Source organism: Varanus komodoensis, unplaced genomic scaffold, assembly GCF_004798865.1.
Source record: "Varanus komodoensis strain SLA01 unplaced genomic scaffold, ASM479886v1 scaffold3, whole genome shotgun sequence".
NCBI classification, from domain to species: domain Eukaryota; kingdom Metazoa; phylum Chordata; class Lepidosauria; order Squamata; family Varanidae; genus Varanus; species Varanus komodoensis.
This window is the reverse complement of record NW_025335761.1, coordinates 51,459,257-51,474,453: the sequence shown is the minus strand read 5'-3', so window position 1 is coordinate 51,474,453 and position 15,197 is coordinate 51,459,257. Positions and strand designations below refer to the sequence as shown.

General features: G+C 42.9%; 1 protein-coding gene across 4 annotated transcripts in view; it reads left to right on the top strand.

The window, feature by feature from the left end:
* The window catches only part of WARS1 (tryptophanyl-tRNA synthetase 1), a 29,314-nt gene extending 17,026 nt beyond the window's left edge, over positions 1-12,288 (top strand). For 3 of the 4 annotated variants that reach the window (XM_044436188.1, XM_044436187.1, XM_044436189.1), the window contains 5 exons: positions 207-307; positions 2,445-2,557; positions 5,531-5,704; positions 9,051-9,191; positions 10,840-12,288. In XM_044436188.1, coding sequence (XP_044292123.1) covers positions 207-307; positions 2,445-2,557; positions 5,531-5,704; positions 9,051-9,191; positions 10,840-10,998 — 688 coding nt within the window. In that variant the 3' untranslated portion in view covers positions 10,999-12,288. Of the gene's footprint in view, positions 1-206; positions 308-2,444; positions 2,558-5,530; positions 5,705-9,050; positions 9,192-9,329; positions 10,042-10,839 lie in introns of those variants that run through there. The other variant, XM_044436190.1, reaches the window with a different exon arrangement.
* The last annotated feature ends 2,909 nt before the right edge of the window (positions 12,289-15,197 follow it).

Here is a 15,197-nt window from a genome sequence, read left to right as displayed (position 1 = left end):
TGACAGTTTTCTATAAATATTACTTTATGAATTTGCTTTGAATAGAAATCATTTCTATCTTTACTTCTTCATGCAGTAGGTCAACAGTTCACACTTCTTAGAAAATCAGTCACAGTGTTGGCCTGAGAGTATTCTTCAGAAAGCTTTCTTTTACCTGTCCAAATTTTAAGTTCTAATCTCTCTCCCTTCCCACCCTTTGTTCCCAGGATGAGCCCAGAATTCTACAAGAATATTGTTAAAGTTCAAAAACATGTTACATTCAATCAAGTAAAAGGCATCTTTGGTTTTACAGACAGTGATTGCATAGGTAAGTTCCTTATAGGTTTCAAGTAATTCATGAATACAAATTACTGGAACTAAGAGCACAGTGGGCTTCTATATCAAACTGTATCAAAGAATGAAATATTTGGTATAGCAGGCAGAGTGTTGGAGAAAGGTCCAGAAGATTCAGATTAGGGTCTCAGATCAGAATCTCACTTGGGGAGGAACCTCACTGACTGACCTTTGGCTGACCATGATCGTTTTGCAAAGTGGTTCCTTCCAGATGTTTTAGGCTACAGTTATGATGGCCAGCCCCAGCTTTGATGGCCATTAATCAGACTATGTGGGCTCTGCGATCTGAAACATCTGAAAGGTTCTTGGTGTTGGCAGGCTGGTCCAGTCTTGCAGGCTTATTGGTAGAATAACACTGGTGATGAAGTCATCTTAAGCCTCTTAGAAGAAGTGTGGGATAAAAATGTCTTATGCAAATAAAGTGAAGGCAGTATTTTTTTTTTTTTTTTTGTAAATAGATGAGCATTTGAAATACCTGCTGCTGATTTTCAAGTACTGTCATCCCAATCCTAGTTGTGCTTTTGTTGCATTTATACTCTACTGCATGTTCCTGAAAGTCCACCAGAGCAACTTCCAACATTAAGTAATGCATGCACAAATAAAACATCAAATAAAACTTCACTGAATTTTAATGTCTATATTAGGCTACATTTCTAGCCTGTGGTAAAATACATTTATTACTCAATAAAGTGAACATTGTGCATAGATTGTGCATACTTTTCTGGTTGCTCCATCTCAGAAATAATATTGTTGAACTACGAAAGAACTTTTGATCAGATCCACCATTGTTCTTTTTCTGATGATATTATTTTAAGATTTTGTTTAATCTAAAGAAAAACCCAATTATAAGAACTGTGTGTACAGATAAAATAAATAAATGCGGGCAGTGTCCAGTTTGCTAATGCAAATTAACCGTTGTGCATAGTGTAACTGACATTGGTGCTACCGTCAAGGTACATAATGCTTTGTGTGCTTCTTACTTTCACTGGCACCCTTTACCCTCTAGAACAGACCTGGGCATTGTACGGCCTGCGGGCCACATCCGGCTCGATGGCTGACCCTGACTGGCCCGCATGAGGTCACTGGCAAATTAAAAGTCAATGCAAATATATATCGTCGTAATATAGATGCAAGCAATACAACTGCACTGCTTTTATTTTGAAGGATCTGCTAAATTGAATTGAATTTATTGCTTATCATGTAATGTTAATGTTAATGTTTTTGTGAATATTCATTAAATAGTGTTGTTCTGTGCTCCACATTTTCATTGTATCATTGTAATGTTTCATTTACTGTTTTTATAGAGATACATATTGAGCAGAGCTGTAAGTGTATTGGTCCGGCCCTTAGGAAAATTATTTGCCCACCCCTGCTCTAGAACAAGTCTTACCAGCACCACCACTATTTCAGCTGTGGTTAAGAGAACCATTGCCAGCAATGTTAACTGTGGTTCATACGAACTATGATCTCTGCTTTTAAGCAGGACTGTTTCCCATGCAAGTGTATATTGGAAATTCGCAACCATACATGGGGAAGGTGGGGTGGCAGCACATTAAGCTAATAGAGAATTCTCTCCTAGAGGGCACCCATATTCCCAGGGCTGATTCTTGTTCTTAACTAGGAAAAGAAGCTTGATTGGATCCACCAAGGTTGTTCTGATGATGATGTTGTCTTAAGCATTTGTTTGCTTTCAGAAAGAATATATAAGCCCTATTCAGGTGTTCTGGGGTCGCGATGGGTCGGTCACGACTTCGCGACTAGCAACAACAATTCAGGTGTTCAGTAGCTCTGGGTGCTGAATGCTTCAGCAAGGTTATCAAGTTAATTTGTTTTTCTCTCTTGTTGTTTTGCTTTCTGGTGCAGGAATGGAAATTTAAGGATAGCATGCTTGCAAGATTAGCCATGCCTGCCTTATATACGACATGTAAATGTGTCTAACCACAGAGAGACTATATTTATATTAATATAAATAATATGAACAATATTCTTTGAAGCTGTTTGCAGAGAGTATTCAGATTATGGCAGGCATGTTACATGGTACTATAACGCAAGAACAGACAACTGGTTCACTGGTAAAAACAAGATCACAATTCTGTTTTGTGCCTTTCTAGGAAAAATCAGTTTTCCTGCCATACAAGCAGCTCCATCCTTTAGTTCTTCATTTCCACAGCTCTTCAACAATAAGAAGGACATTCAGTGTCTGATCCCATGTGCAATTGATCAGGTATGCAGCTTACTTCTTACAGTTTTTTAAACCATTTCCATCATAGTTCACGAAGGAATACCAGTGATGGGTGTACTCTGCAGATCTCTAATTGCACCCTGAATTAGCATCTAATAGCATCTAAGGCTATATATTTTGCATGCAATTAGAGATATGCAAGATGTAATCCAATATAAGTTTGGCTGAAGGACATGCACAGGTATAGGAATGCTTCCTCCCCTGAAATTCTTTACAATGATTTGCCTTAAAATTTGAATCCGATTTTGGACAATTTCTTTTCCTGCACAGTATGGTGTCCCACCTCATTTAGTTCAGGAGGACTCCCAACCTCCAGGGGCTTTTAAGGTGCTATGATGGAGGAGGAAGCAAAAAACCCTCTCCCTTAAAATCACAATCCTATGCTTGTTTAGAAAGAAAATAACAAGTCTAAACATGCATAGGATTTTGCCTTAGCTTTGGGTCAATGCCACAGGCTCCACCCATCAGCATCCTTAAAATTATTAGAATTATTCAGCATCCTGAGAATTATTAGAGTGTAAGATTCTGCTTCATGAGCACGCTAACAAGAGGTTTTAGATCTTGTAGTGGAAGGAGAATATTTAGAAATGTGAGTGTAGTGCTTCCAACACTACTTGCCAGGTTTTGTGTAGTTCTGATGCAGCGCTTCATATTGAGACACTGCAGCGTCCCTTTGCACATTTTCTTTCATCAGCAAGGCCACCGCTTCACATGGGAATCTGTTTTGCTGTTGCTTGGTCTGATGTTTGCTGTTGCTGTTTGCTGTTGCTTAGTCTGATCTTTCAAAGACCGGGGCTTGCCACTGGTGCCGCATGTTGGCTTGTGTAGAGAGTCAGGCCATTGGGGATAATCACCATCTTGGAGGGCATGTGCATTAGATTGCTTTATAGCTTCGGAATGCGATAGTTCTAGCTCTTCTATTCCAGGTGGCTCTAATTCACTTAGAAACTGTCCTAGTTTTGAGCGTGGAGCGTTCCTTAATGGGTTACTGAAAGTTTTTCAGTTTCTGGAGCAGATTCAGGCTCTGTCCAGGGTTTACCTATTTCTCCTTTTGGTGGTCTAAAGCCTCAGGAATTCCTTTTTGAAATTCAGTGCCTTTTTCCTTGGAACACCTGTACTTACCTGCATATATCAATACCCATTGATCATTGTTCAGACAAGTGGTAACAGTTGACATTCATGTTAAAATTTCATCATGCTCCACTCTATATTTAACTTCCCCCTTAATAGAGAGGGGAGCAGTTTATTTTTACACCAATTTCTTTTACACCAATTTCCTAATGGCCATTACTTTGGCTGACGGGGTCTTGGAACTGCCTACCAGTCTTTTCCATTGCATGGAAAAGGACAGGGCCAAGTTTTGCTTCCATTTGTCCTCTACATATAAAATTAATGCATCTTTTAACAGAAGAGTTGAGCCTTGCCCAGTTTTGATCTCCAAGCTATGCTAGGCACTGTCTTGACATTTGGAGAACTCCTAAGGTTCATCTTCAGGAGACAAGATCATTCCATGGGGAAAGACAGAAAGGTGACATGTGCTGAGAGCGTGTATTATAGACACCTGTGAGGAGCACATACCTCTTGAACTTCATCTCAGGTGGTCAGGTACTTTTGAGGGGTTCAGCTTAAAGCTATGGATGAGGAAGTATCTGTGACAGCTGTGTCTCTGTGCCAAGGGTGGAAAACATGTGGCCCTACAGAAGATGCTCTACTCCAGCTTCCTCACAGCTCCAGCCCACATGGCCAGTGATTGAGGATGATGGAAATAACTGGGCAGCTTCACTTTGTTATAGAACCCTTGTATTAGTTCGTCAGAGAGCTCCTCCCATCAGAGGATGTTTCAGTGAATACTGAAGCATGAAAGCTACTCGCCAACCTTGCAGTGATGCCTAAGAAAGCAAATTACATTCAGTTTCGGGATTTGGCAGTGGAAATCCATGTAAAAGGTAGCAGATAGATGGAGGCTGAAGGGACTCTAATCCAGGGCATTGCTCTGTCCTTGATGGGGTTGCACTCTCCTAAGGGACAGGCTTCTCAGTCTGGGGGTGCTCCTGTACCCAGGTTTGTCCCTGGAATATCAGGTGAACTCAGTGTCCAGTTGTGCTTTCCTGCAGCTGTGCCAGATATACCAGCTTCATCCCTCCCTGGATAAACAGAGCCTGAAAACAGTTACCCATGCACTAGTAACATCCAGATTGGATTACTGCAACGCCCTCTGTGTGGGGCTGCCCTTGAAGATGGTCCAGCAATTACAGTTGATACAGAACAGGGCGGTTCGGTTAGTGACGCAAGCCGCTAGAGCGGCCCACACAACACCTATACTGAAAGATCTTCATTGGTTACCAGTTGTGGCCCAGACCCAATTCAAGGTGCTTGTGTTGACAAATACAGCCATAAACAGCTTAGGCTCCAGTTATCTTAAGGAGTTCCTGCAGCCATATATGCCTGCCGGCCTTTGAGATCTAAGTAGGGGGCCCTCCTGTGTGAGCCATCCCCTAAGGGAGTGAGAGGGATGGCTGCTAGGAGAAGGGCCTTTTCTGCAGCTGCTCCCATATCTGGAATGCTCTCCCCAAGGAGATCCCCCTGGCACCTTCTTTATACTCTTTGGCACCAGGCAAGGACCTTCCTTTTAAAAAATATTTTAATAGTTGATGCCACTAAACTTTTGTATTTTCATCTGTATTTTCATTTTATTAGTATTGTTTGGTGGGGGGGGGAGACAGGAGAGCCTGGAGGAATGTTGTCCATGGGGTCATGAGGAGTCGGACATGACTTTGCAACTAAACAACAACACCTTTTTTTATAGTGTTGTAATTAGTGGTTTTTTTAATTGTGTTTTTTTCTTAGGATTGTGAGCCCACCCAGAGGTGCAGTGGCACAATAGGCAGCATACAAATGTTTTAAAGTAAATAAAAAATTGCCTTCCCCTTCACTGTTCCTGCTCATTGTTTCTAGGATCCCTATTTCCGAATGACAAGAGACGTGGCCCCTCGCATTGGCTATCCCAAGCCGGCACTGCTGCATTCAGTTTTCTTTCCAGCCTTGCAGGGAGCACAAACAAAAATGAGTGCCAGTGACCCCAACACCTCCATCTTTCTCACAGATACACCGAAGCAAATAAAAACAAAGGTAAGAGAGTAACACAATCTGCAGTTTTTAATTGGAGTGAGTTCCTTCTTAATTTCAGCAGCCACTCATTGAAACATGCCGCTCTAGAACTCTCCCTGTTCCCTTGCACAAATATTATAAAAATGATAAAACGGGCTGGAGGGCCCACATGGTTTTCTGACTGCATTACCCTTGCAGTGGGAGCTAAACTAACAGTAATATTTAATGTACTAAGCATCCTGTTTGTTCTGCTGGCAGAAGTCATGAGCTGACGTAAATGTTGGCCCAGTGATGTCACTTTTTCTAAAAATACACAGTAGGTTTCCATGGCTTTCAGGATTGACACACCTTGTGATGTAAATCAGGCTAATAGATCTGGTTTCTTATTGACTGCCTTTCTGCCGCACCAAAACTCACCTGCTGCATGGTGACCGTTGCCAGGCAAACTACTGTTGCCTGAGATCCACTTGGTGGCAAATAAATGAGTACATTAAGCCCTTCCCATGAACCGTGCTTTTGGAGGGGCATGTTCCAACACAAACTCTGCATGCCCTGAAGGGGATCGAGTATGCCAGGATGCTGCACTGGGTGTGTTGCGCTGTGGCATGTGGACAATGAATGAATCACGAAACAGAAGGCTTGGACAGCATCTAACGTGATTCTGAGGCATCTCGTGAAATACCTTCAGTTTAGTTCCCATGCTGCTGTCCAGACACTAAATGTATTGTCTCTTATTAAAAGTTGACACAAATAATTTAAGATACTTCCCAACATCATGACAGATTTTATTATAATGATACTCAGCTTTGTTTGTAATAACAGAAGAAAGTGCATTACATGACTGTGTAGAGGTATAAAAGCTGATTCCTAAGAATAATACATTTCTGACACAATTTGCAAGCCAAACTGTTGATGACGGAGGAAAATTGATGATTCAGTGGTTTGATTAGAGCTAGAATCAGCTGTGTTGCTTTCTTATTTGGCGGGGCTTCCTTGTTGGGAGATGCAAAACTTTTGCAGAACTCCAATGTTTATCTAATACTTATCAGTACCCTTTTAAATATATACATGCATGTACATACGCATTGTTTATCATATTGTCTTTGGACTTGATTCAGTTTGAAAGAAGTATGCCTCAGCAGGTTCTGAGGTCAGTTTACTAATAGTTCAAATTGTTATAAAAGAAATGTTAAAACACAGCAGTATAAAACAGCATTACAAAAGCAGTAAAAATCCGCCTTTAAAAGCCATTGCATGTTTGTGCTTGGTTTTATTTATTCTGTTCATGACATACTCTGAGATTAAGATGTCTTCAGCTCGATGACATGGCATTTCACTCCATGGGTGAGTTGGCACGATGTGGCCATGCAGCATGGATTATTCATGGAACAAGTCAGAGTGCGCTCAGCAGATGACTGGGGTCACCGTCGCTTGCTCCCTCGCTGGTGCTGGTGCTGGTGTGCCAGGAGACTCGGCAGCTTAAACTCTCTTGTCTCTTCTGCCCTCTGCCCTGTCAAAACAAAACATTTATCCCTGTAAGAAAAATCCTGTTTTAAACGGAAAGCCTGTCCTTTTATGATCACCACAGCTTCCTCCCCACTTTTTTTTCTGAGGTTGCCTTGATTGAACTGTCAGTTACAGCCAGTGCCTGCCCCTCTCATGGATCCAAAGGACACACTGGCAAGGCCATCCCTTGCTTACCACCTATTTTTTTCCATCATTTCCCTGTGTGTACAAATGTGTTTGGCAATTTAAAAAAATAATGGGGAGGCTAGTAGTTCAGAGTTTGCATGACTGCACAATTTCAGATACCCAAAATCTGTACCCTTCCTTCATCAGTGTCTTGGTCAGTGCCGACTGTAAGGGCAGGCACTATCCATGGACACTGATAAAGCCCACTTTCAAATACATTAACTTGGCTTTCTTTTCACAGCGATAAAAAAGCACACTGCCAAATGAAAGCAAAAACATGAGATCTTTGCTTGAGAAAGGGGGTGGTGAGTAGATCACACGCTTCACAGCAAGACCCTCCTGGATTTAAGGTTGTACCACGCAGTTTTGCGCACCCTCCAACTTCTTCACCTCTCCTGTGACTCTGTTCTCAGGAAGCTGGAAAAATGCATCATGCCTCATTTTCAGGAGCAATTAATTTGAGGGCTGCCAGAACTAATGCTTTCTTTTAAACCGGGTTTCTGATGGGGCTGAGCAACGTTTTTTGATGGGGAGATAGACATGTATGTCCCTTTAAATGGCTTCATCAGTGCCTATGGATGGTGTCTCCACTGACAACAGGCACTTCCCAGGATATTGTCCAGGCAAGCCTTCAGATTTTGGATAGTTAGAATTGGACAGCTGCACAACTCCAAACTCTCAAACAAAAGAAAAAGAACCAAACACATTTGTGGCACAATTAAAAAAAAGATGGTGGTAGACCAGTGACACCCCTCCAGTGTGCCATTTCGGCGCTTCAGAGAGGCTGCTGCCGTCAATTTGAAGATCACAAAAAGCAATCCCTAAGCACGGCAGGGACAGCACGCCTCTCGTGGTTGCACCAAAGCTCCACCTGGGCATGTGGTAGAGTTGTAGTCACTGTCAGTGGTCCAGGCAACTCAGGAAGTGTTGCCCCCTTTGTGGACACCTTTCCCTCTTGCCAAACAGCTCACTCGCCACTTTCTTGGACCCGTTGGTGTGCTAGGTTTGGATCACATACCAACTCATTGTAGGTCCTACGACTAGCCATGGGTTGGCAGCGTGGTTTGGTGCCCAAAAGCGAACCACCCTGGGGGAGGTGGTCCTGATTCATACAATGCAAGAGCCACCGTGGATTGCCATGATGGGCAAACCCAGTCAGTGACTCCAAGCCCTTTGATGCTATGTCCCAGTCCATGACAGTCACATCTGGCTGATTCTGCAGAATGTTCTGCAGTCCTGTGGTTCCTCAAAGGGTGTTGTGGTGACATTAAAGGAGAGACTGTGAATCTGCAGGTTCCAAAGCTTCACATTCCCCTGGCTCACACCTGCAATGAAGGTGAATCCATGCCAGCTGTAGGACTGGTGTTGATTCCCATTCCAAAGAAAGAGAAACTGTATTTTTTAAAATCTGCTGGAAAAAGAAGATAATATGCACAGCTATCTTCCATTCTGTCAGCTTAGTCCTAAGACCAAGAAACTCAGTTGTTCTGCCTCAAATTCTCGTTCTGTTCAAATTCCTGTTCTGTAGGATTGCTCTGTTTTACTTCATGCATTTTAGCAACTTTCTGTTCAAAGCCCCTTACAATCAGGAGTTGCAAAAAAGCTCTGATATTACACTGAAAAGTGCTACAGACGTTGTTTATAAAATGCTTGAAGCCCTTGTCTCTTCTTTCAGATCAATAAGCATGCATTTTCTGGTGGCAAAGACACAGTTGAAGAGCACCGGAAGTATGGGGGCAACTGTGATGTTGATGTGTCTTACATGTACCTCACCTTCTTCCTTGAAGATGATGACAAACTGGAAAAAATCAAGCAGGTAATTGCTGCTTCCTACCTTTGGGGCTGCTTTACCACCCTGATGAAAATCCACAGGCAATTTCCAATTTGCAGTTTTCATTCAATCGTATTATTTCCTCTTTCTGATCCTTTCTGTCTCTTTCTCTCTCGGGTCCAGCTCCACTAGGACACTCTCATATGCAAGCTCCTACAGAAGCAGAATGCAAGCTCTACGTTGAGCATAGCAGTCAGTAGCTATGAATGTGCAAACGCAACAGATGGAAGCATCTCACTCGTTCCTTATAATCAGCTTGAACTGATGAATTTCAGGAGCAAAGTTTTATTCATTCTCTGTTTCACTCACTCACGACACAAAGTCCCTCTCTGCATTTCTGTCTCTGTCATGCACATGCGCACACAAACATACACAGATTCTAACCATTCCAATCCATTTTTCTGTATGACAGAAGAGAGCATTACCATTAACCCAGCAAAATATAGTCATCCACAAAAGTATTTCTGAAGGAGCTACAGAACTTGCTGGGTAGGAAAAGATTAGGCAACATTCTGCTCAGTGATCTTCCTTGGGTTTTCTGACTGCTATCCCTCCATAGCTCTCTGCTTTTCTCTCCTGCCACCAATCTTCTAAACCTCTTCCTTGCTCCTGATCCCTAACTGTAAGGGTATGAGGTTGCCTCTAGTCTGAAGATCCCTTGTTTCACTCCCAGGTTGCAGCTCCTTTAAACATTTGCATTCTCTACCCACCCTAAGCCACTGCTGCTACTCATTCTCTACCCACCCTAAGCCACTGCTGCTACCATTAAACCTGGCCCAGGAACATAAAAATAAAGCAAGTCAGAAGGGGCCTCCTGGGCCATCTGGTCTGACCCCCTGCTCCAGCCGGCTCCACTCACAACATGCCCGCCATGTGCATGTCCAGCCTATCTTTGAACACCCTCACCAATGGGGCCTCAATGACCTCTTGTGGAAGCCCATTCCACACCCTCGGGGTCCTAACTGTCAGGAAATGCTTCCTGGCATCTAAATGGAACCACAGCAGCTATTCAGAGGGTGCTCTTTGTAGCTCTTCCTCCAGGATTGCAGTATCTCCATTTAAATACAGTATCTTCACTGACAGGGAAATGATACTGAAATGCAAGATTTGGGCCTTCGTAAGAAAATGTGAGCTTTGTTGACCCCAGGCCTCTGCAGCAAGGGGCAGCTTGGAGCAGTGCTACCTGGTGCTTTGACCACACCTGGCACAACTGCAAAGCAAGGGCTGAGGATGGCCGCGATGCAGTCCCATTCCAGTGCCGTTTGATCTGCAGTGTACAACCAGTAAACTTGCAATCCTTTCATGAAGACTGGTCACTTCTAAGCTGCATGAAAAGGTTGAGAACATTCTTCCTTTGTATATTCTGAACATGCTACTGTGGGTTAAAATGCACAGTATCTAATCTATGCTAAGTTCTTTTCAGGATGTGCCTTTCAGCTCTCTGTGAGTCATGCAGTCAAGGTTCTTACCTTATACACTGGGCCTTAAAACATCTCTTTCTATGTCAATGAGACAGAGGGAATAAGGTTTCTAATTAACAAGAGAAGAATGCTTTGCATGCCAGCTGCTGCTTTCCCCTGAATGTTATTTGATACAACCATTACTAAATCTGACTGTAATGTTCTCGCAACAGGCATATTCAAGTGGAGCACTGCTGACTGGAGAACTCAAGAAGTTGCTGATTGAAACCCTTCAGCCTTTGGTTGCAGCTCACCAGCAAAAGCGAAAGCAGATCACAGATGAAATGGTGAAGGAATTCATGACTCCACGAAAGCTGGCATTTGATGATTAATTCTAGGCGTGCATGTTAATTTATCAGTAGGTGTAGACACAGTGGATTGATACTATCCTGGTCTCTTGTTGTATGTCCCCTCTCCCTATGCTGTAAAGGGTGCAGCCAGTGTTGCTTCTAACCTTGCAAAGTTATCCATGGTTAACTTCAGTGATTCTTTGGGGGAAATTGTACTTCTAGTTGGAAGAAGCCGGCCTCAGCTGCAGACTTAATTGCACTTTTATAGGTGAGAAGATCACCTGGAAATAATTGTTTGTCAACAGAGTACCTTGTTCCACAGAACATGTTATAACAAAAAACACGAACATCACATTAATAAAGGTTCTTGTGTAACGCCAAATTCTACTTGGATGAAACATGTTTTTATAATTAGTATGAATTCCTGCTCCAAAGATAAGCATAGTTATTTGGGCTAGAATGTTTCATCTTTTCAGATGTCTAATTACAGTGGATAATTGTAGTGCTGCCTTCTAAAAGTCACACCATATTTGTGAGTTTCACAAGGAAACTCAAAAATACACTTATGTCTACAGATAAAAGTATTGGACAGGTTGTGGATTTTTGACTCCCTGATTAATAGAGTTACATGGCTAAGGTTCATGCTGGACTGAGGTTTTTTGGAAGAGGTTTGCTTTTGACAAATCACGCTCTGTATATTCTGCACCATGCAATAGGAAAGTCGTCATACCTATTATTTCTCACACATGGTACAGAATGCTAGGAGATTATCACAATAAAAGCAGTGCAAATAAGTACAAAATATTCTTATGAAAACTATTAATCAAGCTATGCTTTGATGTCAAGTGACTTCCAGACCAACAAAGGACATCTTTATGTCTATTTTGCTGCATTCACATTGTTTTGTGTTTATCTTGTTTTTCATATAAGCTTGCAGTAAGCAATAGTCCACACAATATAGTACCCATTGAATATTTCCTATACCACAGGTTCCCAGGTATGTGATGAACATAGAAATAAAGTTGCCAGATGTGTTCATGTTTAAATAATGGGGATTAGACACAACCTGAATCTGCAAATCATCAAGAAGCCTCTTGCACAACTCTTACATATTGAATGGAAGTTGCTAGATGCATACTTAACCTGAGGAGGTGCGGCAGCTATTTTTGCAATGGGGCTTTAATACCAAATGTTGTTTGTGTTACAATAATCTTCTGTGCCCATGTGTAACAAATTCTGAGTGGCTGAAAATTGTATATGTCACGTGTATGTATTTACATTTTTTAAAATTTTAACTTAAAATACATTCTAATCCAAGCCAACTGAAAATCACTTGGGACTTCTGTATTACTTTTAGTACTTTTGAGGGTCCAGATTACTAGTACTCATGAACTGGAGGAAAATGTTGATCCATTAGCTCAACAGAAGACAGTAAGTTTGATCTCTGCTCAAAGCTGTCCTGGACCATGCAGCTGAATTTTGCCTCCGGTTTTATTTCTGTCTTGGAGATTGGTAGTTCCACTAAATCTTTGTATATATTTGACGACAGCAAATGCTTTCTTAAGACACCAAGATGAATCCCTAAACTTTGTAACATGAAAGGGATGTGAAAATTCAATTTCAGCTGTTAATAGGCGCTAGCTTTGAGGATTTCTTCTGCATTCAACAAAAATAAGTCACTTCCTTCCAAAGAATACAAGTGCATCTCTAGGCACCAAACAGCTCTCCTCTGCCAAGTACATTAGTGCACCGATTTGAGTCTGCTGTAGAGGTGGAGACTCCACATGTGTGACTATGGAGACGTGTTGTTTGTGTCTGCTCTGTCTTCATTTGCCATAGCAGTTCTGCAGCATCTACTAGGCTAGGTGCTGCCTAGGCGTCATATGAGTGATCGGCAGGCCACAATAAAATAGGCTTCATGGTCACATGGACTGTCTGTGTGTCTGTCCTTTGGAGCCACATGCACCTGGCCAGGGCAAGCAAGGACCATGCACAGTTTGAACCTCTACCAGTGTCTCTGTTTCTGCCAATTTTCCCTGTCCCTTGTGCTGAGGGGGATGAAAGGCCTGTACCTCTTTGTTGAACCCTGAAGATGCGGCTCCGTGCAGGACTATGGTGCTCAGAACTATGCTGGGGAGAGGGGATGAATTGCCCCCAGGTTCACTCTAAGCTGGATCATGTCACCTGGTCGTGTTTGTCACCCATTTTAGCTTTTCTCTGTGCTAAGAGGAGCACAGAGTTCTGTATCTCCCTCAGCATGGAAAATGTATTTCCTCCTAGTACAATGCACACCACATGAACCAGTGGCCAACCCCTGGAAGAGGGGCCAATCTTCCTAGCACCCACCAAGTCTCGAGCTTCACGTGGTGCTCCTGGGGATGGCGCCAAATGATTTGGCCAACTCCAGGAAGAGTGAATGCTCTTTCCACTGATGCTTGCACCTCGCCTGTTATCACTGATCTTATATTCAGATTGCTGCAGGGGTAAGGCACTCTGCTGTAGACTCTTGTACTCTTGCTAGTTTGGTGTCCACGGAGTTGTGGATTCAGATTCTGTAGGGCCTCAGATCAAGAGGGAGCTGTCAGCCCTGAGGTTTATGACCCTTGATTGCATCCCTGGAGGCTGCAGCTCTGCTCTCATAAGATAGAACAGGAGAAAGCCTGGCTCTGCGGCACTCAGAGCCATCTAGCTAGCTGCTGTGGGGACAAATAAACTTTGGTCTGATGAAGCATTGCAATGCTTGGTACAGATTTGAACATGGGCAATGTGTGTCTAGTTTCCATTATGTTCTGGCATGAGTATACTACCAACATCTATATTTCCATACTTAAAAACATACTAACTCAAAGATAGTGTGCAACAAAGATCTTTAATGTGCATTGTTCTGAAGTTCCCCTATGGGGATACCAAGCATGTATAAATCCCCTGATACAAATATTGTGACTGCTTGTTCCTACCATCCCTGCTGCGTGTCTGTACCATTTCACACTCCCACCATGCAATGAACTCACTGGAAGGCCAGGGCCTGCAAGCAGAGAGGTCAGGGAGGCCTTGGTGGGAATGGCTGGACCTGGGAATGTGTTCCAGCAGCCCCTGCTTGCTGAATTCCCCCAGGGGTTACAAAAGCCACAATTATCCTTGCAGAGCTTGTAAAAGAGGCATCTGGGAATGAGTGAAAGCTTGAAATAGCATAAATGGGAACAGAGTTCAAAGTGCCAAGCACCAAAGGATTCCTTTTCAAATAATGTATGGATCGAAGGCACATAAGTTCTTATGCAAAATATTTATGTTTGTATTTGTACCCTGCCTTTCTGACAAAAACTGGCACTTCAAGGCAGCTTGCAATCACTAATAATATTTGATAAAATACATTAAACACAATCAAGGCACAATTCTGTACAAGTTTAGATAGGGGGGAAAGGCCTACAATTCCCAGCATGCTGCAACCAGCTATGGGAATTTAGGTAGGGGGGAAAGGCCTACAATTCCCAGCATGCTGCAACCAGCTATGGGCCTTTTCTCTCCAAACTGGCATAGGATAGCACCCTGAAACATAGTTAAGAGCATAACGATAACAAAATTAAATAAACAGCTTGTTCCCACAACAAGTGCAGTTTTTCTAGCAAAGTCAGCATCAGTCTGTGCAGCAGCCTTGAGCGTTTAGTACTTATCAGAAGAACAGCCCTGCTGTTTTAGTAACAATGGCAATGCTTGAGAACACCGAATTCCTGCAGATCCAAACCTTTGTTTGGAGGAATTCCTCCTTCCGTATCTTTGCTCACAGAAGTTCTGTATTCAGCTTGAGGTAAGCAGATTGCACAGTGCTCCTTGAGGGTGGAATGTACATGCAAAGTGGGAATATAGGGCAAAGTTGCTACTGCAGGTTGGCCATGTGTCAGAGGACAGGTGTCAGAGAAGGGCTGACCTGTCCACCTTCAGCTGAAAAATAAGCATGAGAAGCATTGGTCATCACTGCTTAGCCACTGAACTTGTAGGGATCCTGGTTGTCTGGTCACAGTTCCCTCTAGAGAGCTTCGGCAAACCCCAGCAGCAGCTCTGAAACAGCACCAAGTGGCTGGGAGCTGCCATTTTCCTTTCCCACAATGCCCCCGGACATAGCACAGCTTCATGGCATTGTGGGAAAGGAAAATAGCAGCTCCTAGCCACAAAGACCTTTTTAAGGCAAGTGCAGAACAGTAACTCTAACATGGAAATAAAAGCCGCTGAATTTCTCCTCGCAG